Genomic DNA, 20,551 nt, shown 5'->3' with positions numbered 1-20,551 from the left:
GCGATCAAAAAAAAAAAAATCAAATGCAAAATTTATAGAATTGTAAACAAAAAAAAATGTATCGAAAGCAAAAAAGAAAAAAAAACGATAGCAAAACTCACCTGCAGGTCTTTGCAGGTCTTTTGCAGGTCTTTGCTTGCGATGCTGCAATTTTTGCTTTTGCCACCAGTTTCTTTGCTTACGAGTTTTGGCACTGTTTTGTCGTGAGGGCGGGATGTACAGAGAGGCATGGATCCTTGGTCTCCATTGGTCCAGTAGGTTTGAGTGACGGTTCTTCCTAACCCAGTCAGTGAGCTCGTGGGCTGGTCTGGTGATCTCTATGTGGGATTGGAATCCACTGTCTCGGTTTCAACAGCAGCGCCGATTCAGCGACTCATTAAACCTCCTGTGTGCGCAGAGACCTGCAGTCAAGAGCTGCACAATCACTGGATCCCACTTCCATTTGAGCCCAAATATACAGCACTGAAACACAACACAGGATTCACCTGCTACGTGCACAGTAACATGTTTAATATCATGTTCATATTAATGTAATGTGCAGAGCACTTTAATTCAGCTGCTCAGATAACACAGCACCAGACTGATGTAGATCACGTCATTTAGCAAGAGGCAAATGGAGGGGCATCGTATTCATTAAGAGCATGTGATGTCCCAGTTTATGTTTAGGTAAGAAACGCACACACACATACATACACGCATACATACATACATGCACACATACACACTATATATATATATACACTCACCTAAAGGATTATTAGGAACACCTGTTCAATTTCTCATTAATGCAATTATCTAACCAACCAATCACATGGCAGTTGCTTCAATGCATTTAGGGGTGTGGTCCTGGTCAAGACAATCTCCTGAACTCCAAACTGAATGTCTGAATGGGAAAGAAAGGTGATTTAAGCAATTTTGAGCGTGGCATGGTTGTTGGTGCCAGACGGGCCGGTCTGAGTATTTCACAATCTGGTCAGTTACTGGGATTTTCACGCACAACCATTTCTAGGGTTTACAAAGAATGGTGTGAAAAGGGAAAAACATCCAGTATGCGGCAGTCCTGTGGGCGAAAATGCCTTGTTGATGCTAGAGGTCAGAGGAGAATGGGCCGACTGATTCAAGCTGATAGAAGAGCAACTTTGACTGAAATAACCACTCGTTACAACCGAGGTATGCAGCAAAGCATTTGTGAAGCCACAACACGTACAACCTTGAGGCGGATGGGCTACAACAGCAGAAGACCCCACCGGGTACCACTCATCTCCACTACAAATAGGAAAAAGAGGCTACAATTTGCACAAGCTCACCAAAATTGGACAGTTGAAGACTGGAAAAATGTTGCCTGGTCTGATGAGTCTCGGTTTCTGTTGAGACATTCAGATGGTAGAGTCAGAATTTGGCGTAAACAGAATGAGAACATGGATCCATCATGCCTTGTTACCACTGTGCAGGCTGGTGGTGGTGGTGTAATGGTGTGGGGGATGTTTTCTTGGCACACTTTAGGCCCCTTAGTGCCAATTGGGCATCGTTTAAATGCCACGGCCTACCTGAGCATTGTTTCTGACCATGTCCATCCCTTTATGACCACCATGTACCCATCCTCTGATGGCTACTTCCAGCAGGATAATGCACCATGTCACAAAGGTCGAATCATTTCAAATTGGTTTCTTGAACATGACAATGAGTTCACTGTACTAAACTGGCCCCCACAGTCACCAGATCTCAACCCAATAGAGCAACTTTGGGATGTGGTGGAACGGGAGCTTCGTGCCCTGGATGTGCATCCCACAAATCTCCATCAACTGCAAGATGCTATCCTATCAATATGGGCCAACATTTCTAAAGAATGCTTTCAGCACCTTGTTGAATCAATGCCACGTAGAATTAAGGCAGTTCTGAAGGCGAAAGGGGGTCAAACACAGTATTAGTATGGTGTTCCTAATAATCCTTTAGGTGAGTATATATATATGCACAGTCACCTACAAAATTACTGGCACCATTGATAAAGATGCGAATAAAGGCTGTATGAAATAAACACATGTAATATGTAGAAAGCGATTGTCCACAACTTTTATTAAAAGCATGCTTTGTTTATAATTAAATTTTGAGGTCATGTAGTTGCTCCTCTCAGTCTATGGGTCAATCAGCGGTGAAGTCAGATGTGTTGCAGAGAGGTGACAGCCCACCCTGCTCACTGATTGGGTTAGGAAGAACCGTCACTCAAACCTACTGGACCAATGGAGACCCAGGATCCATGCCTCTCTGTAAATCCTGCCCTCACGACAAAACAGTGCCAAAACTCATAATTGAAAATAAATAAATCGAAAGCAAAGAAACTGGTGGCGAAAGCAAAAATTGCAGCATCGCAAGCAAAGACCGGGACTGCAGGCGAGTTTTGCTATCGTTTTTTTTTTTTTTTGCTTTCGATACCTTTTTTTTGTTTACAATTCTATACATTTTGCATTCGATTTTTTTTTTTTTTTTGTTTACAATATTTTTTTTTTGAATGCGATACTTATGGTGCTAATTTGAGCCCATAGTAGCTTTTTAGAATCATCCTGTCGATTACCATAACAAATGATAACTGATATTCGTCTCTGTGATTGATCATTTGTGTTTATTGTAGTGACATTGAAGCAAAAGATGTATAGAAATATTAGCATTCAACTGTGAAATGTATAATCAGCGGGGTGTTGCCCTGAAGTTGTTCAGTATGTTTTGTTGATTTGCAGGAGCTGTGCAGCAGTTTTGACTCTTATCATGTCAGCTTGGTTTGTATGGAAGTCCAAAAGCAAAGCACCTCAGCGCTGGAGAGCTTCTCAGCTGTATGTCATACAGGTCAGTTGACCCCTGCTATCAAACAGCAGTTCAAGTCCTTTACTGTTCCGGGAAAGCATTTACTATCTTTCTCTCTGACACGATGAACCAACTCAGCAATCTATTAAATGTGCCTTTTAATGGGAAGGGTGAAGTTTAAATTGTGAGCTGTAGAATTTTAGTATTCTGATTGAATTTGTTACTGGGATATCATGTTTTTGTTTTTATTTTTTAAAGACCAAATAACTTATCAATCTAAATGGAGAATATTATTAATACAAGGCGATATACTTCTTTAGAACTCCCACCAAAAAATAGAATTAAAAAACAACAAATTTGTATTTTTGTCATGCGTTTGTTCTCTGATTGTAGATGCTGCATCTGACCTTATGTGCCTATGTGCTGAACAATACCCATTCCAGTCTACGTCTAAAGCAGGGCTTGCCTATTTTCAATCAGCTCGTTAGCTGGACAACACTAGGTAGGAATGAACCTGTAATACATACATTCTGGTATGTATTGTCCTTGTGGCGAGTGTACTGGTGCATTTATTTCTCCATCTCCCTCTTGATATACAGTGAGGGAAAAAGTATTTGATCCCCTGCTGATTGTGTACGTTTGCCCACTGACAAAGAAATGATCAGTCTATAATTTTAATGGTAGGTGTATTTTAACAGTGAGAGATAGAATAACAACAAAAAAATCCTGAAAAACATATTTCAAAAAAGTTATAAATTGATTTGCATGTTAATGAGTGAAATACGTATTTGATCCCCTATCAATCAGCAAGATTTCTGGCTCCCAGGTGTCTTTTATACAGGTAACGAGCTGAGATTAGGAGCACTCTCTTAAAGGGACTGCTCCTAATCTCAGCTCGTTACCTGTATAAAAGACACCTGTCCACAGAAGCAATCAATCAATCAGATTCCAAACTCTCCACCATGGCCAAGACCAAAGAGCTGTCCAAGGATGTCAAGGACAAGATTGTAGACCTACACAAGGCTGCAATGGGCTACAAGACCATCGCCAAGCAGCTTGGTGAGAAGGTGACAACAGTTGGTGTGATTATTCGCAAATGGAAGAAACACAAAATAACTGTCAGTCTCCCTCGGTCTGGGGCTCCATGCAAGATCTCACCTCGTGGAGTTTCAATGATCATGAGAACAGTGAGGAATCAGCCCAGAACTACACGGGAGGATCTTGTTAATGATCTCAAGGCAGCTGGGACCATAGTCACCAAGAAAACAATTGGTAACACACTACGACGTGAAGGACTGAAATCCTGCAGCGCCCGCAAGGTCCCCCTGCTCAAGAAAGCACATGTACAGGCCCGTCTGAAGTTTGCCAATGAATGATTCAGAGGAGAACTGGGTGAAAGTGTTGTGGTCAGATGAGACCAGAATCGAGCTCTTGCCAAACGTCAGCCTCGAAACCTGAATGACTTGGAGAGGATCTGCAAAGAGGAGTGGGACAAAATCCCTCCTGAGATGTGTGCCAACCTGGTGGCCAACTACAAGAAACGTCTGACCTCTGTGATTGCCAACAAGGGTTTTGCCACCAAGTACTAAGTCGAAGGGGTCAAATACTTATTTCCCTCATTAACATGCAAATCAATTTATAACTTTTTTTAAATGCATTTTTCTGGATTTTTGTTGTTGTTATTCTGTCTCTCACTGTTTAAATACACCTACCATTAAAATTATATACTGATCATTTCTTTGTCAGTGGGCAAACGTACACAATCAGCAGGGGATCAAATACTTTTTCCCTCAATGTATACACTACTGGTCAAAAGTTTTAGAACACCTCCATTGTTCAAGTTTTTATTGAACATATGGAAACTGTAAATCAGATGTGTTTGAGAATGAAACACGCTGGCAGCCAAGAGAATAAGCTTTCAAACCATGTGTGCATTGTAGGAATATAGTGCACCTTCCATGCACAGATAATGCTTAAGAGGGTGTAGTAACACAGTATATAACTCTGAAATTAGTTTTTGGTAACCTAAACTACCTCTGGTAGTTTACCACTTACCTTTGTACCATTTCAGGTTATTCACTGGACTTGAATTGCTTGAACTTCAGTACAAACTGGAAAAATGGGGGTGTTCTAAAACTTCTGACCGGTAGTGTACACACCTCAGTAATACAGTAAAAAGCGAGTTCTGTGTTGGTCAGTATTATGTTTGACCACCATCTGCATTAATGACAGAACATGCATGCTGTAATATTGGATTTACAAGAGGGGCAAACAAGTCAAGTTTCCAACCCCTACAACACCACATGTTCTGACAAATCACACACATGCTCAGTAGACTTTAGTGTATAATTTAGTTTCACATTATGCAGCGTAGACGCACATAATCTTGCATCCATTGAATGCTTTTGATTTGTGAGTTGGAGGCCAGAACCAATGCATCGTGCTTATTTCTGGAGTTAAAAATGGCCTTAAAAGCAGATGTACGCTTCTTATAAATAACCTTATTAAAGGTTACATGTTGACGCCAAATGTAGCTAACCACACAGTTGACCATTGCCATAAAAGCGAAGTGTAAATGCCTTATAAAAGGACTGCAAACACTTCATATATTGAGGAAGGTGTTTATGGTCTGTGTCGGTGAATGGAGGAATTTAAAATGTACCTGGTCTAATAAGAATATAAAAATGTAGTTCAGTGCAGATAGCAAATGGAAGACTTCTGAACCTGTCAGTCACTAATTTACTTATTTATTTTGTACCCAGTGGTTTAATTTTTCAGTCTGTCCCTGCAAGTCTTTACTTTGACACCAACTGCTGAAAAGAATAACAAATGCCCCTGCAGTGCAGCTGATGTGAGATTCCAGCCCAACCAAAATCAATGCAAAAGTTTACAAGCATCCCACTGTTTAAATATCAACTGGAGCATCCATTAACTTCTAGCATGTATTTCTGTCAATTTTCCATTATTGATCAATCATTGACGCACTTTGATTTAAAGACACAAATTAAAGGGTGAAAAGCAACAACAAAAGCATACATTGACTATACTTTATTTGCTTCTTGCCATCTTTGTTTTATCATCACATCACATTTAAGACTGCAAATCTTTTTGGCATGTCACCTGCTCATTTCACACACAAGTGTGCAGAGATAATAAGGTTTTATACTCTGGTCTTTCACACAGTTTCATTAGTTTGGAGAGGAAATTGCTCTTAAGGTGAGAAATGTGTTGTGGTTATTATGTAACCAATGCCCTTTGACCTCTGTTCCAGCCTCCTCTTTTGTTGTGCCTCTGCTGAGTTCTACTCACCTCTTCCAGCGCCTGCTCAGCCTGTTCCTTTCGCTGGTATCAACTTACCTCCTCCTCAGTACAGGGTAACCTCCTTCTGCTAGTAATACCACACTGATGTTCCTTTGCTTATTACTAGGGAATTTCAGATTTATCAATAGATTTTTTATAAATATACTAACTTCCTAATGTGTTACATTATTAGATTGATTGTGGCATGTTAAACTGCATACAATGTTTAATCAAGTACTACAGATTGAGTTTGGGAATAGAATGATCTTTTGCATTGCTTATCTCTTGCGTTTTAAATGGATTTTCATTTTGCATAATGTTTTAATTAGCTCTTATTTCCCTGATAACATGGAAATTGCCTTATTGTGACAGAAATAAATGTCCTCAGAAACAGTTAAAAGGGTCAGGCAAGAATAATTGTACATAATTGGTAATTATGTTATACAATTTATACATTGAGAGCAAACCCAAAAGCAACTTTGTAAATGTATATTGGTTGTCATGGTATTTGCTATGTTAAAGCTGATGGCCTTAGGTAAAGCTTCTGACATCATCCTAATGCTGAGGAAAAAGTAAAAATAAATGAATATGCAGGTAGCAACTAATTAAAGCAATACTATTAATTGTATACACTATTACAAAAAATATCCAATTATAATTATCACTGTAAGCATACTGGTAGAAAGTGCAATCAAATACTTCTAACAAAATGACATTGTGTCAAACAGACAACAGTTTGGATGGACCTGGGTATGGGAAATGGGGAAACATTGAAACAACAATTTCTTCATATCTCACAGTACTTTAGAATTGTAGCTTCTCTGAAGAACTTTTAGCAGATGATGTTTTGACACCCGTATTGGATCGCAGATTATTAGTTTGTGGACAATTACACCACTTTCATTTCTGTCATCGTAATGGAGAGAGATGATTTCCCTCAGCTCAATCTTCAAGCTGCTGTGGTCTGAAATTGCCCTGGTGTGTATCTGTGACAATGTACAGTGGGGGAAAAAAGTATTTGATCCTCTGCTGTTTTTGTACGTTTGCCCACTGACAAAGAAATGATCAGCCTATAATTTTAATGGTAGGTGTATTTTAACAGTGAGAGACAGAATAACAACAAAAAAATCCAGAAAAATGCATTTCAAAAAAGTTATACATTGATTTGCATGTTAATGAGTGAAATAAGTATTTGACCCCTTCGACTTAGTACTTGGTGGCAAAACCCTTGTTGGCAATCACAGAGGTCAGACGTTTCTTGTAGTCGGCCACCAGGTTTGCACACATCTCAGGAGGGATTTTGTCCCACTCCTCTTTGCAGATCCTCTCCAAGTCATTAAGGTTTCGAGGCTGACGTTTGGCAACTCGAACCTTCAGCTCCCTCCACAGATTTTCTATGGGATTAAGGTCTAGAGACTGGCTTGGCCACTCCAGGACCTTAATGTGCTTCTTCTTGAGCCTCTCCTTTGTTGCCTTGGCTGTGTGTTTTGGGTCATTGTCATGCTGGAATACCCATCCACGACCCATTTTCAATGCCCTGGCTGAGGGAAGGAGGTTCTCACCCAAGATTTGACGTTACATGGCCCCGTCCATCGTCCCTTTGATGCGGTGCAGTTGTCCTGTCCCCTTAGCAGAAAAACACCCCCAAAGCATAATGTTTCCACCTCCATGTTTGACGGTGGGGATGGTGTTCTTGGGGTCATTCCTCCTCCTCCAAACACAGCGAGTTGAGTTAATGCCAAAGAGCTCGATTTTGGTCTCATCTGACCACAACACTTTCACCTAGTTCTCCTCTGAATCGTTCAGATGTTCATTGGCAAACTTCAGACGGGCCTGTACATGTGCTTTCTTGAGCAGGGGGGCCTTGCAGGCGCTGCAGGATTTCAGTCCTTCACGGCGTAGTGTGTTACCAATTGTTTTCTTGGTGACTATGGTCCCAGCTGCCTTGAGATCATTAACAAGATCCTCCCGTGTAGTTCTGGGCTGATTCCTCACCGTTCTCATGATCATTGAAACTCCACGAGGTGAGATCTTGCATGGAGCCCCAGACCGAGGGAGACTGACAGTTATTTTGTGTTTCTTCCATTTGCGAATAATCGCACCAACTGTTGTCACCTTCTCACCAAGCTGCTTGGCGATGGTCTTGTAGCCCATTGCAGCCTTGTGTAGGTCTACAATCTTGTCCCTGACATCCTTGGACAGCTCTTTGGTCTTGTCCATGATGGAGAGTTTGGAATCTGATTGATTGATTGCTTCTGTGGACAGGTGTCTTTTATACAGGTAACGAGTTGAGATTAGGAGCTCTCCCTTTAAGAGAGTGATCCTAATCTCAGCTTGTTACCTGTATAAAAGACACCTGGGAGCCAGAAATCTTGCTGATTGATAGGGGATCAAATACTTATTTACCTCATTAACATGCAAATCAATTTATAACTTTTTTGAAATGCGTTTTTCTGGATTTTTGTGTTGTTATTCTGTCTCTCACTGTTAAAATACACCTACCATTAAAATTATAGACTGATCATTTCTTTGTCAGTGGGCAAACGTACAAAATCAGCAGGGGATCAAATACTTTTTTCCCTCACTGTATATATATATATATATTTTGTTTAACAGGTATGAGGCCCTTTTCCCTCTCGTGCTGTCGTGGCTGATGTTTGTGTGGATTAACATTGAGCAGGAGACTATACAATTTAAGGGCACATCTACCAGACTAAAGGTAACCACTTTACACTGAGAGCTGTGTAAATACAGAGACTCAAAACTCAATTCACTATAATATAAATGTCAAGGGTGCTTTGAAGGGAACGATATTAAAATAAAATGTAGAAAGCAAGTGGGATGAAGTCCAAATTAAACACAGATCATTGAGACTGTACCTTCTAATGTAAAGGTACAACTATTGCAGATTTTTTTTTTAAATGGTCAAATGTTGTTTATATGATTTCCATACTGATTTCTTCTGTTTCCACAGCTCTCCAATATTGACTTCTCTGAGAACATTGACATATCAAAGATCAGGCAACTGAAGCTAGACGATATACGAAGATCTTACTTTTTTGTATCCTTTTGTGCTTGTTCTTCATGAATTCTTGCTTTATGAATATAAACCAACAGATGGTGCTCTGTACACCTCATTTGAAAATTGTCTACCATGCTGAAAAAAGTTAAACAAAAAGCAAATCTGTAAACTGCTCAGCTGCTATTTACATTTGCCATCCATTCATCTTTTTTAATCTTACTGAATCCATTCAATATAAGCTTAAATTTCCCTGATGTTACATTTTTGAAGACCACTGGAACTTTCTGAATAGATTATTATTTATTTGTAAAGAAAAACATTTAATATAGACAATGTCTAGCTAATCTGAACCAGGTGAATCAATGTAGAATGTGTTGTGATATGGATAGTTGCCTCCCTTCCCTTCTCTGGAAACCTGATATTGAGGCAGCAAGTGCAGACAGGTGGTTTGAAACATGCAATGAGGAAAAACCTGAAGCAATCAGTGCTGGATATGTTTTGGGAGAGAAAGCTCATGTGATTCTGTTTAGCATGTGTTTTCTTTCCTTCTCCTTAAATGGTTTCTTTTACCATAGAGTGCAGTATTTAAACACCTAGATATGAACACTGCATACTATCAACATTCAATTAATTTAGTGTCTCAAACATATACATACACACATATATACTGTGACAGTGTGGGCAGTCGATCCAGCACTGCCAGGGCTCTGAGGCATTATTAAAGACACCAAGGCTGGGATATGGGTGTGTTTAGTTTCAGTGCTCGGTGCGCAAAACAAAATAAATCAGTCCTATCTGTAATCCGAAAAGCAAAGTCACATTATCTAAGCAATTTGTCTTGTTTAATATTCAAACCAAAAACTCACTCTTCAGCTCTCCTCCTGCCTCTCTACACAGGAAGTACGATACGTCCCCGTTTTATCGAGGAGGCGAGCAGGTAATTGGGCTCCGGGTCACCTGGGTTCGGGGAGTGCCGGAGCCTCATGAGCCAGTCCTTCGGCATGGTGCCTGGCACAGCATCACAATACATACACAACTCCAACGTGTTTATAATATATACATATGTTTAACTGTATAAATATCAAGTTTCAATGTATATTCAACTTTAATCCATACTAAATTTAACTGTGTGTGTGTATATATATATATATATATATATATATATATATATATATATATATATATATATATATATATAAAATTTGTATCTATATATAATGTTGGTTTCATTGTATAAATATCAAACGTGTGTGTGTGTGTGTGTGTGTATATATATATATATATATATATATATACACTCACCTAAAGGATTATTAGGAACACCTGTTCAATTTCTCATTAATGCAATTATCTAACCAACCAATCACATGGCAGTTGCTTCAATGCATTTAGGGGTGTGGTCCTGGTCAAGACAATCTCCTGAACTCCAAACTGAATGTCTGAATGGGAAAGAAAGGTGATTTAAGCAATTTTGAGCGTGGCATGGTTGTTGGTGCCAGACGGGCCGGTCTGAGTATTTCACAATCTGCTCAGTTACTGGGATTTTCACGCACAACCATTTCTAGGGTTTACAAAGAATGGTGTGAAAAGGGAAAAACATCCAGTATGCGGCAGTCCTGTGGGCGAAAATGCCTTGTTGATGCTAGAGGTCAGAGGAGAATGGGCCGACTGATTCAAGCTGATAGAAGAGCAACTTTGACTGAAATAACCACTCGTTACAACCGAGGTATGCAGCAAAGCATTTGTGAAGCCACAACACGTACAACCTTGAGGCGGATGGGCTACAACAGCAGAAGACCCCACCGGGTACCACTCATCTCCACTACAAATAGGAAAAAGAGGCTACAATTTGCACAAGCTCACCAAAATTGGACAGTTGAAGACTGGAAAAATGTTGCCTGGTCTGATGAGTCTCGATTTCTGTTGAGACATTCAGATGGTAGAGTCAGAATTTGGCGTAAACAGAATGAGAACATGGATCCATCATGCCTTGTTACCACTGTGCAGGCTGGTGGTGGTGGTGGTGGTGTAATGGTGTGGGGGATGTTTTCTTGGCACACTTTAGGCCCCTTAGTGCCAATTGGGCATCGTTTAAATGCCACGGCCTACCTGAGCATTGTTTCTGACCATGTCCATCCCTTTATGACCACCATGTACCCATCCTCTGATGGCTACTTCCAGCAGGATAATGCACCATGTCACAAAGGTCGAATCATTTCAAATTGGTTTCTTGAACATGACAATGAGTTCACTGTACTAAACTGGCCCCCACAGTCACCAGATCTCAACCCAATAGAGCATCTTTGGGATGTGGTGGAACGGGAGCTTCGTGCCCTGGATGTGCATCCCACAAATCTCCATCAACTGCAAGATGCTATCCTATCAATATGGGCCAACATTTCTAAAGAATGCTTTCAGCACCTTGTTGAATCAATGCCACGTAGAATTAAGGCAGTTCTGAAGGCAAAAGGGGGTCAAACACAGTATTAGTATGGTGTCCCTATTAATCCTTTAGGTGAGTGTGTGTATATATATATGTGTATATATGTATATATATATATATATATATATATATAAATATATATGTGTTCCTGTTCACCCCCCATAAAATATATATAGTCTTCTTGGCAATGTATGAAGACATTACCATTTTAATCTAGAATTAACGGATATCATTTGGCTGTATGACTAAGCTAAAGCTAAGAACACGATATCCCCCTGTTACATAATTAGCTTGGAAAATGTATAAAGGTAAGGTGATGGTTATTGACTGTTGTGTTATTTCCTGGTATTGCTAAGCTAGTATAAATATACAGATGTGCTCAAATTAGTTTGTACCCTTACAGCTCATTGAAATAATGCTTAATTCCTCCTGAAAGTGATGAAATTAAAAGCTGTTACATCATGTATACTTGCATGCCTTTGGTATGTCATAGAATAAAGCAAAGAAGCTGTGAAAAGAGATGAATTATTGCTCATTCTACAAAGATATTATAAAATGGCCTGGACACATTTGTCGGTACCCCTTAGAAAAGATATTGAATAACTGGAGTATAGTGATATTCCAAATGAATTAGTTTCTTTAATTAGTATCACATGTCTCCAATCTTGTAATCAGTCATTCAGCCTATTTCAATGGAGGAAAGTAGTCACTGTGCTGTTTGGTATCCTTGTGTGCACCACACTGAACATGGACCAGAGAAAGCAAAGGACAGAGTTGTCTGAGGAGATCAGAAAGAAAATAAGACCATCTCCAAGCAGCTTGATGTTCCTGTGACAACAGTTGCAAATATTATTAAGAAGTTCAAGGTCCATGGAACTCTAGCCAACCTCCCTGGGCGCGGCTGCAAGAGAAAAATCGACCCCAGATTGAACAGAATGATAGTGTGAATGGCAGAAAAAGAACCCAGGATAATTGCCAAAGATATACAAGCTGAATTCCAAGGTGAAGGTACGTCAGTTTCTGATCACACCATCCGTCGCTTTTTGAGTGAAAGTGGCCACCATGGAAGAAGACCCAGCTTTCAAAGAAAAGAACGCCATACCTACAGTGAAACATGGAGGAGGCTCGGTTATGTTTTCAGGCTGCTTTGCTGCGTCTGGCACAGGGTGTCTTGAATCTGTGCAGGGCACAATGAAATCTCAAGACTATCAAGACATTCTGGAGTGAAACGTACTGCCCAGTGTCAGAAAGCTCTGTCTCAGTCATAGGTCATGGGTCCTCCAACAGGATAATGACCCAAAACGCACAGCTAAAAGCACCCAAGAATGGATAAGAACAAAACATTGGACTGTTCTGAAGTGGCCTTCTATGAGTCCTGATCTGCATCCTATTGAACATCTATGGAAAGAGCTGAAACTTGCAGTCTGGAGAAGCACCCATCAAACCTGAGACAGCTGGAGCAGTTTGCTCAGGAAGAGTGGGCCAAACTACCTGTAACAGGTGCAGAAGTCTCACTGAGAGCTACAGAAAGTGTTTGATTGCAGTGATTGACTCTAAAGGTTGTGCAAATAAAATATTAGGTTGAGGGTCCCATTGTTTTTGTCCATGTAATTTTCATTTGTTTTATTATTTACAATATTATGTTGAGAAACAAAATCAAAAGCAAAGTCTGATTTCTATTAAATATGGAATAAACAATGGTAGATGCCAATGACTTTTGTCAGTTTCATGTTATTTCAGAGGAAATTGTGCATTCTTCATTTTTTGTGGAGGGGTACCAACAAATTTGAGCATGTCTGTATATAGCATTTGGGTGCGTGGTTTTATAAAGTGAAGCTGAGGACAACTTATAAGCAGGATACTTGCCTATATTGCTAACAATTGGAATACAAGTATAGAAGTCGGGTAACTGTTATTGTTCTGATGTTGATAAACTAATATTAATTGATATCAGCTGGCTGTATGATTATTTAAGGTGAAGCTAAAAAAACTTTTTGCTTTTTTTTTCGGCAGTTTTTCAGTTTGCTCACAAAATCATTTAACTGCTCTAGATGGCTATACATCGATAATAGTGAACCCCCTGAAATAACAAGCATTTACCCCAGTCCCATGGTGGATCATTACATTGAAATTAGAGTGCACTAAAAAACTAAAGTTATATTCATATTTAAAATAATCAAATGTTTTAAATAAAATTATATACATATTAAACAGCATTAGTAAAAGACAACTAAGCATGAAATGCCAGAAAGCAAAGATAGATAATTCCAGTCAATACATTAATGGAGTTCTACATTAAAGTTTGGGTGGAGCACAACCTCCTAATCTCTGATAATCAATCAGATGCACCCTCACGTACAGACATTATCCTAAATACCACGTAATCAGTTTCCTTTCCTCTGTGTCTGTAGCTTCATTTAGCATCCCAGCCATGTTCCTCTTGCTTAAAACATTTAGAACAACATCCTTCCGCCTGCTGCTGAAAAGAGTAAAAAATGCCCCTGCAGTGCAGCTGATGTGAGAGTCCAACTGCTTTACATTGCAGCTGCCCCTTGGCACCGTTCCCTCAGACAAGCATGTAAAGGCCAATTTAACTCCAGGACTTAATCAAAACTCTCTTCCACCTGCTTGTATAGGGGGTTGTCTGGACTACTGAAACATGTTTAGCAAAGTTTTAAAATTTGACACAAACTTCCCCCGGATTTCACACATCTGGTATGTATGCCGAAAACACATTGAAGTGCACAGTCTTCTTTTAACAACTCCGAGCTGATCAGCATTAGCTGTAGTGTACAGTGATATAATATTGGTACCAGACAAAAGTAATGTAATATCAAGCTGTGATTCTAGATGAGGTGTATAACTCTAACTGCATGATGTTGATTAACTGGAAAAAGGTTCAGCACTATTTTGCATTTCAGTTTTGATCCAAAGTCTGTGTTTTTTAATTTTAAATGTCAGCATTACAGTTGTTGATCCTACAAATGACACAAGCATGAAAGTTAAAAGTTAACTTGCTCTCTTTGATTCATGCATTTGTGGGTTATGAAGGTCAGAGCAGTAAGAGAAGGCAGGAACGAAGCAGTAATACAGTAATATAGCTGTGTTGGACAATGAAATTATATGTTACTTTTGTTGTATAACTTTTTGTAAGGAAGACCTATTAATGAATGCATCTGTGTTCCCTGTATTTCGGCGCTATAAATAATGTTTTTGATTCTTGAGAAGGACAGACTACTTAACAGGAACTTGGTCTCTATTTTTGTGGGGTTATATTGTCAATGTTTTGCATAAAAAGGAGGAGTATCATTTCAAGGCTGCTGCTCTGAGCATAACGATGCTAAAATAAAAGGAAAGAAAAAACTCATAACTGATAGTGAAGAAACTTTGCTATTTCACCTAAATTACTTCTATAATCATCACTGGGGAGTAGTCCTTATTAATACATTAGTATTAATAGTAGTTGTAGTAGTATTGTTGTTGTAATTACTTGTATTCACATGGATTATCAATTATTATATATTACAATACTTGCATTCTTAATTGCCCTTCTGCCTCTAAAGTCTTTATAAAGAATTAAAGGAAAATTGATTTCCTTGGCTGTAGATTTGAATCACTGTTTTATTAGAATGAACAAAGTTTTCCTTAACTTTCTCCCAAGGTTTTCTTCATAGTAACAGCATTCTTTGGCACTGGGAATATAGCTTCTATCAACAGGTAATTTGTGAGACTTTTCTCTTCTAATTTTGTATGTTAGCAAATGCATTGGGTCATGGGAAAACAGGATAAGCGTATATGACTAATATTTCCCCTTTTCCCTTTGTAGTTTTGATCCTGCTTCAGTGTACTGCTTTCTTACAGTATTTAACCCCTTTGTTATGGGAGCATTGATGATGTGGAAGGTAGTGTGATTTTAATTATATTTTTCTTGTTTTACAAAACTATGTTAAATCATATATATTCATTAGACGCATTTACACTGAAATGCATCGGAACTTTTCATCACGATCAGTGTTGTTGCGTTTACACTGCCATTTGATCAGGATCAACTTTTAGCCGCCACAGGGGCCCTCGGATGCACACTAGCACACAAGACCAAACTTCATTATATGCATATATTACATTATTATTATTATTACTCATTTTCTTAGCAGACACCCTTATCCAGGGTACAATTGTTACAATATATCACATTCTTTACATTTTACCCATTTATACAGCTGGGCATTTACTGGAACAATCTAAGTAAAGTGTTGCTCAAGGGTACAACAGCAGTGCCCCCCCCACCTGGGATTAATCCCACAACCCTCCACTCCAGAGTCCAGAGCCCAAACCACCACTTCATACAATAGAACATGGCTATATCAATCAATAGGTCATTTCAAATTATTCTAACAAGTAAAACCAACGCACTTGCATATTTTTCGCAACCGAAGCATTTTAAACACATATACAACATTTTTTTGCAAACATAAAATAAGTTACTTTTCGCAGCCGAAGCATTGTACATTAAAATACAATTCTATATTGTTTGCTAAGATAAAGTAACAAGCCATTTAGTGTTCATTTTAACAATATTTTATTTGTAATAAGGGAAGTAGGGAGGTGTTCTCTTATCTGCTTCACTGATATAAAGGCTGTTTGTCTGCCCCGTCTCTGAAACGGCCGCCGCCGAAGTGCATGCTACTGAGGCATCTGATCTGGATCTGTACCATCTCCCTGAGAGGTGCATTTGATCCAATCGCCAAGCGTTTACCCTGCAATTTCTGATCCTGATCAAATGTGCCTCATGACAGTGTATTACATTCACAAGCCTTGCTTATTTGTTTAAAATGTTTCCCCACTTGACTTACAAAGACACTGAGGCAACAATGAAAAACTTTTTATGCACTCACATCTCAAGGGTAACCTAGTTGAAAGACAGAGCAGAGGGGAAGAATGAAGAAGTGGTTGATGGTGAAGTTGATAAGGAGGAACGCATTTGCGAGTCAAGCACAGTGACACATAGTGTTTTCACATAATAAAGCTGGGAAACTTGTTTTTAGTGTCTAGGGATAAATTTAACTCATATCAACTGATATACATACATACGTCTGTGTGTGTATGTATTTATTTATTAATTCTATACGTCTGAGCATGAATAAATTAGCCAATTTAAACTACATGGCTGGTTTATATATATATATATATATATATATTCAAACTAAAATATCATTAGTATTCAAAATAAGGTTAATGCCTTTAAAGAGGGCCTATCTTTTGAAGTGATTACATGTCAATATGTTGAGTTACTTATGTTAGTTATTTAAGTTTCTGTCCTAGGGTCTTTTACAGTTAGGGTCTTTGATTCAAGTTGACTCCCTATAAGATCAGCAATTTTTTTTTTTTTCTTATCTAGCAAATATAAGTATGATGTAAAGAGAAAAAAAGTAATTCATACCTATACACATTTTCAAAGTAACTATCTTCTTATTAGAATCTGTATTACATTTCCAATGTGTAACTTAATTATCTTTGTGCTATATATATTTGTTGCTTTCTCTACAGATTTTAATACCATTTGTGATTGTGATGTGCACATTTGAAACCATTCAAGTGGCGACCCAGCTTTCTTCAAAAAGGTACTCTGGATGATATCTGAAATTTTCTTGTGTTGTAAAATGCATATTGTTTTCCATCTTAAAATGGGAATGTAAAAGGACTGGCAGAACTAAAACCGTATGTATTCTACACATGAATCAGAAGTGAAAACCTTGCTTTAATTCTACATAAGGTTACACTTAATGCAAGAAGGCCTAAGCAATACTAGAACGACGCCAATTGAAGTATTTTCCACGTTCAGATAATGCCATATATATTTTAACAATTTAATTTGTTTTTGTATTTTTTCAGCCTGTTCCTTATTGTGCTTGTCATCTCAGACATTATGGCATTGGTAAGTGTGAGGCAATATAAATGATAATGTCCTTAAAAATAAAGAAATACAATAATGTGACGTATACTTTAGCAGGAGAATAATTATATTTAAATTAGGCACACATACGTGTCAGAAGTAAAGCAGTACACACAAAGGGGTTAAAGGATGCAGATGATTTAACTATAAATGTGAAGGTGTTGCAATTCTGGCCTCTAGCAACACGGTTCAATGGGGGTTGGGGGAGAATACTATACAGAGGTGCCAACAAGTCATTATTTTGCAAGTCTAAGTAAGTCCCAAGTCTTTTTGTTTCAAGTCCAAGTAAGTCCCAAGTCAGTATTATGCAAGTCCCAAGTCATTGAGCTACAAGTCAAGTAAAGTCTCAAGTCTTAAATTTTGAGCTTCGAGTCTTCAAGTCTCTTTTGTATTTAATTACCAATTATGATCTTTATACTTTAAGTAATATAATACATAACACAGCAGATTATCAAAAACATTTTTATTGTCCATATATCACCAACATAATGTGCAATAGTAGAAATATATAATATGCATATTTTAAGCAACTTCAGCATTTTATGACTCCATTTAGAGATAACTGGCTATCTAACTACTGAAATAAACACTACCTGATTGTTCTAGAATGTAGAAAGTTGCTGCTTAGCTAGATAGGTGATCATGCTTGGGACAACGAGGACGCGTTAGCTAGTGGAGGAGACGTCACAGGCATGCGCCTGTGCTGTGGTCCCGTTCTTCTAAAAGTTAGCATTTTGTTAGCTTTTCCTTGCTGTCGGTCAGTTTGTGCTTCAAGACCTATAATGGCTGAATGTATTGAAAGAGGGTAACTTCCACAATGTATAAGATGGCCTAAGACTGTGTTGAATGTAGACCTTATTTGAGTGATTTTTCTGAATCTCTGTTGGGAAAAATGAATGGGATTTTGCGTTAGGAACCGGAAGTTAATTTGCATACGCTAGCACCTACAAAGTGACGACACCACTTCAGCTCTCTATTGTCTCTTGTGAGAGTCTGTGCCCAAGGACACATAGTATGACAGGCTCAGACACAATTAGTGTCGTAATTATCTGTTGACTGCCGCGCATCCATTTGAATGTAACAAAAAATGTACAATAACAAACAACATAAAATAGTTTTTTTTCAAAGTCATGCCAAATAAAACACCCGCAATTGTTCTTTTGCCCATCTTAATCCTTTATTTTTATTGGCCAGTCTGAGATATGGCTTTTTCTTTGCAACTCTGCCTAGAAGGCCAGCATCACGGAGTCGCCTCTTCACTGTTGACGTTGAGACTGGTGTTTTGCGGTACTATTTAATGAAGCTGCGGACCTGTGAGGTGTCTGTTTCTCAAACTAGACACTCTAATGTATTTGTCCTCTTGCTCAGTTGTGTACCGGGGCCTCCCACTCCTCTTTCTATTCTGGTTAGAGCCAGTTTGTGCTGTTCTGTGAAGGAAGTAGTACACGGCGTTGTACGAGATCTTCAGTTTCTTGGCAGTTTCTTGCATGAAATAGCCTTCATTTCTCAGAACAAGAATAGACTGACAAGTTTCTGGCCATTTTGAGCCTGTAATAGAACACACAAGTGCTGATGCTCCAAATACTCAACAATTTCAGAAATGTTACATGATGAGGTAGGGCTGTAAAGTTTGCTTGATGTTTGATATTAATTTGATATTCGACTCGCGCTGCCTGACATTAATGAAGTTGTATCTCCCCAACCACGACAGCTAGTGTTTTCAAACCAATTTTCACATAACGAAGACCATTTGTGAATTGTTTGAAAGCCTTTGTTTTAATTGTGAATCATAAGAATAATTTGTCCACATCCTTATCTCTCTTTCTCTCAAACATTTTTCTGTTAAAAAATAAAATTTTATGCATGTTTGATGGCCCCATCACCCTATGTTTCCACTTTAAGCTTAACTGAAAATCAGTTGTGTAATTATTGAGTTACCTGGTCATGAAACAAAGCATTGTTTTTACAAGAATGGTACTCGCTGATTACTAGTATCGTGTTATTATTTATGCTTTTGGACATTGGGTTTCTCTTCAACACAGAGCAGGTCGACAAATATTATAACAATGTGAACTGCTGTCATTTATTAACGCAACACCCAACTTAATAGCTTATAGCTTGTTAACAATGCTTTTTTTAATACAAATTAATTGTACAATATAATTTGTATTGCTGATTTAGGCAATTGTTTAACTTGAAAAGAGAGCACTCTGCATCTTCCATGCGTCTCTCGCTACAATGCGTAATAAGACTGAAGTGTGCATGTACTAATATCTGTATCTTTACACGCATTACTCCACGCTAATTTGGAAAGAGAAAATTAGTTGATTGATGCACACACAAGGACTAACCAATTCAAATAACATACCCTGCCCTTCATGTTTTTTTGTTTGATAAATACAAAGTCCTTCCTTTTGAACAAGACTTGTGGGGTAAACATACTGTTTGTTTAAATATGTGGTTTAAGTGCTGCACTGGTGTTCCTATTTTGCAGCTACTGCTTTTCTGAGTTTGTTGATTTATCACATTATTAAATGTTTCGATTTAAATTTCCTGCAAAATACACAATGTCAGCCTTGCTTACTTCATTATATATTTTTTTTTTATTTCACAGCACTTCTTTTTCTTGGTTAAAGATTATGGAAGCTGGTTAGATATTGGAACTAGGTAAGCAGTTTTTATATCCTTTAAAAAGTCATATTATGCTGCTTTGTCTCATTGTGTTTTCAGAACACAGTCATAGTATCTGTTAGTGTTTGAATGTTAGACCTTACTATGTATTTGGTATGAGAATGAATTATATGAAGTTCATGCATTTAAAACTGTACCACCATAAAACTTTGATTTCCCTTTATCTTAAAAATAAAAATAAAAAAATCACTTAATATATACTCTCATTTGCTAAAAGGGTAATCAAAATAATACTGTTGACATTTAAAAAATATATTTCACTTCAGGAATGTACAGCTTTGCCATATATGGAAGATGCATATGTCTTGCAAAATTGTTTTCCATGCTATTTGTAATGAAATATGGT

The 20,551-nt window shown here is 38.2% G+C and overlaps 1 protein-coding gene across 2 annotated transcripts in view; it reads left to right on the top strand.

Annotated features, from left to right (window-relative positions):
* pign (phosphatidylinositol glycan anchor biosynthesis, class N) overlaps nt 1–20,551 on the top strand; it is a 43,045-nt gene that overhangs the window by 21,072 nt on the left and 1,422 nt on the right. For both annotated transcript variants that reach the window (XM_066721813.1, XM_066721805.1), the window contains 10 exons: nt 2,733–2,838; nt 3,190–3,298; nt 6,068–6,170; nt 8,713–8,815; nt 9,071–9,157; nt 15,223–15,278; nt 15,388–15,463; nt 17,109–17,182; nt 17,454–17,496; nt 20,129–20,181. In XM_066721813.1, coding sequence (XP_066577910.1) covers nt 2,733–2,838; nt 3,190–3,298; nt 6,068–6,170; nt 8,713–8,815; nt 9,071–9,157; nt 15,223–15,278; nt 15,388–15,463; nt 17,109–17,182; nt 17,454–17,496; nt 20,129–20,181 — 810 coding nt within the window. The remainder of the gene's footprint in view (nt 1–2,732; nt 2,839–3,189; nt 3,299–6,067; nt 6,171–8,712; nt 8,816–9,070; nt 9,158–15,222; nt 15,279–15,387; nt 15,464–17,108; nt 17,183–17,453; nt 17,497–20,128; nt 20,182–20,551) is intronic.

This window comes from Amia ocellicauda, chromosome 2, assembly GCF_036373705.1.
Source record: "Amia ocellicauda isolate fAmiCal2 chromosome 2, fAmiCal2.hap1, whole genome shotgun sequence".
Classification (NCBI taxonomy): domain Eukaryota; kingdom Metazoa; phylum Chordata; class Actinopteri; order Amiiformes; family Amiidae; genus Amia; species Amia ocellicauda.
Note: the sequence above shows the minus strand (reverse complement) of the source record. Positions and strands in the feature narration are given on the sequence as shown.